General features: G+C 36.9%; 1 protein-coding gene across 1 annotated transcript; it reads left to right on the top strand.

Annotated features, from left to right (window-relative positions):
• The first annotated feature begins 867 nt into the window (after positions 1–867).
• On the top strand, positions 868–1,879 carry LOC116554412 (olfactory receptor 5AR1). Its single transcript, XM_032282386.1, has one exon. The coding sequence runs from the start codon at positions 872–874 to the stop codon at positions 1,814–1,816; it is 945 nt and encodes a 314-aa protein (XP_032138277.1). The 5' UTR covers positions 868–871; the 3' UTR covers positions 1,817–1,879.
• The last annotated feature ends 250 nt before the right edge of the window (positions 1,880–2,129 follow it).

Here is a 2,129-nt window from a genome sequence, read left to right as displayed (position 1 = left end):
ACTGTGTAACATTATTTTATTGTGTTTTTATCTTGTATTCTTCTAATGAATATTTGAGCAATTTTATGCATTTATTTGCTATTCAGCTATCTCCTTTGGTAAGTAAGTATCTTTGAAATTTTTGGCCTATTTTTATAGGATTGTTTGATTTTTTATTATCAGGTATTAAAATCTCTTTTTATATTATGGATACAAGTTTTTAAAATCAGAAATATGCTTTTTTATTTTTCCTGGACAACTCAGTAACTCTGGCTTTTGAAAATTAAATTTTACTTTTTTTTAATATTTCTGACCTTTAGCTCCAAGTAGTTTACTTTCTGTGTATGTGTGATTCGTTATACTTTGAGATCCTTGTGTCATCTATTTTCCTTTCTATGTCCACCTGTAATGAAAATTAAAGTTTATTCGTTATCTGCTTTTATATTTGCTTTGTTTTAGAAAGAAGAAATATTCGACACTGTTATTCTTTATTCATTAATAACACACACGATTGTGCAGACTGAGCCAAACATCTAGTATCACATGATAAATGACCCCAGAACACCAAGGTCATTCAAGAAGCAGAACGTGTCATTCCCAAGAAGTTAACACTTCCTTCTGTTGTGAATGGGCACATGGAGAGGACACATCATCAAATTTAACAAAGTCATTTGAGTTATTCTATCGGTCCTAGAATCTAACTACTGGAAAGATTTTTATGAATCATCCTAAACAAAGCCTTCGTTTATTGTAGAAATATATGCACACACACACAATAAATAAATAGATATTTTGCAATATCTCTGGCATATAATTGCTTGTCTTTAGTTTGAATATTTTCAGCGACTGTGGAATTACTACATCCATCAATAAACTAAATCTAGGTACACATATGCTTGATGCAATGGATAAAGAAAACCACTCAATGGTGACTGAGTTTATCTTCATGGGCATCACCCAGGACCCTCAGCTGCAGATCATCTTCTTCGTGGTCTTCCTCATAGTTTACCTAGTCAATGTAGTGGGGAACGTTGGTATGATTATCCTGATTACAACAGACACTCAACTTCATACACCCATGTATTTTTTCCTATGCAACCTGTCTTTTGTTGACCTGGGCTACTCCTCAGCCATTGCCCCCAGGATGCTGGCTGACTTCCTAACAAAGCACAAGGTTATCTCCTTTTCCAGCTGTGCCACCCAGTTTGCTTTCTTTGTAGGTTTTGTAGATGCTGAGTGCTATGTCCTGGCAGCCATGGCCTATGATCGTTTTGTGGCCATCTGTCGACCCCTCCACTATAGCACCCTCATGTCCAAGTGGGTCTGCTTGGCTCTCATGCTGGGCTCTTACCTGGCTGGCCTAGTGAGTTTAGTAGCCCACACTACCCTCACCTTCAGCCTGAGTTACTGCGGTTCCAATATCATCAACCATTTCTTCTGCGAAATCCCACCACTCTTGGCCCTTTCTTGCTCAGACACCTACATCAGTGAGATCTTGCTCTTCAGTCTGTGTGGCTTCATTGAATTCAGCACCATCCTCATCATCTTCATCTCCTATATCTTTATCCTCATTGCAATTATCAGAATGCATTCAGCTGAAGGCCGCCTTAAGGCTTTCTCTACCTGCGGGTCTCACCTTACCGGTGTTACCCTCTTCTACGGCACAGTCATGTTTATGTACCTGAGGCCAACATCCAGCTACTCCCTGGACCAAGACAAGTGGGCCTCTGTGTTCTACACAATTATCATCCCCATGTTGAATCCCCTGATCTACAGTTTGAGGAACAAGGATGTGAAAGCTGCTTTCAAAAAACTAATTGAAAAAAATATATCATAATAACACAAAATGAAAATCTGTTTTTGTCATAGGTAAATGATAGTAGTGGAAAAAGATAGGAAATGCAAATAAGTTTTTGATGAACACTACCAAAGTTATCATCTTCTTGCTAAGTGAATATTACATTCTGAAGGGTGGTCTCTAATCCTTAACTCTACAATCTGAAAGAAATATAAATTAAATTAGTATTTTTGAAAGACATACTGAAAGATACTTTTGTTTCTTATTTAAAGTTGGTTCACATATTAATTAGAAATTGGGGCAGAACTTGATAGAAGAAAGAAATACCCAATCACTGTGAAGTATTTTTTTT

This window comes from Sapajus apella, unplaced genomic scaffold, assembly GCF_009761245.1.
Source record: "Sapajus apella isolate SASKATOON/1434 unplaced genomic scaffold, GSC_monkey_1.0 scaffold14, whole genome shotgun sequence".
Classification (NCBI taxonomy): Eukaryota; Metazoa; Chordata; class Mammalia; order Primates; family Cebidae; genus Sapajus; species Sapajus apella.
This window is presented reverse-complemented; position numbering and strand designations above follow the sequence as displayed.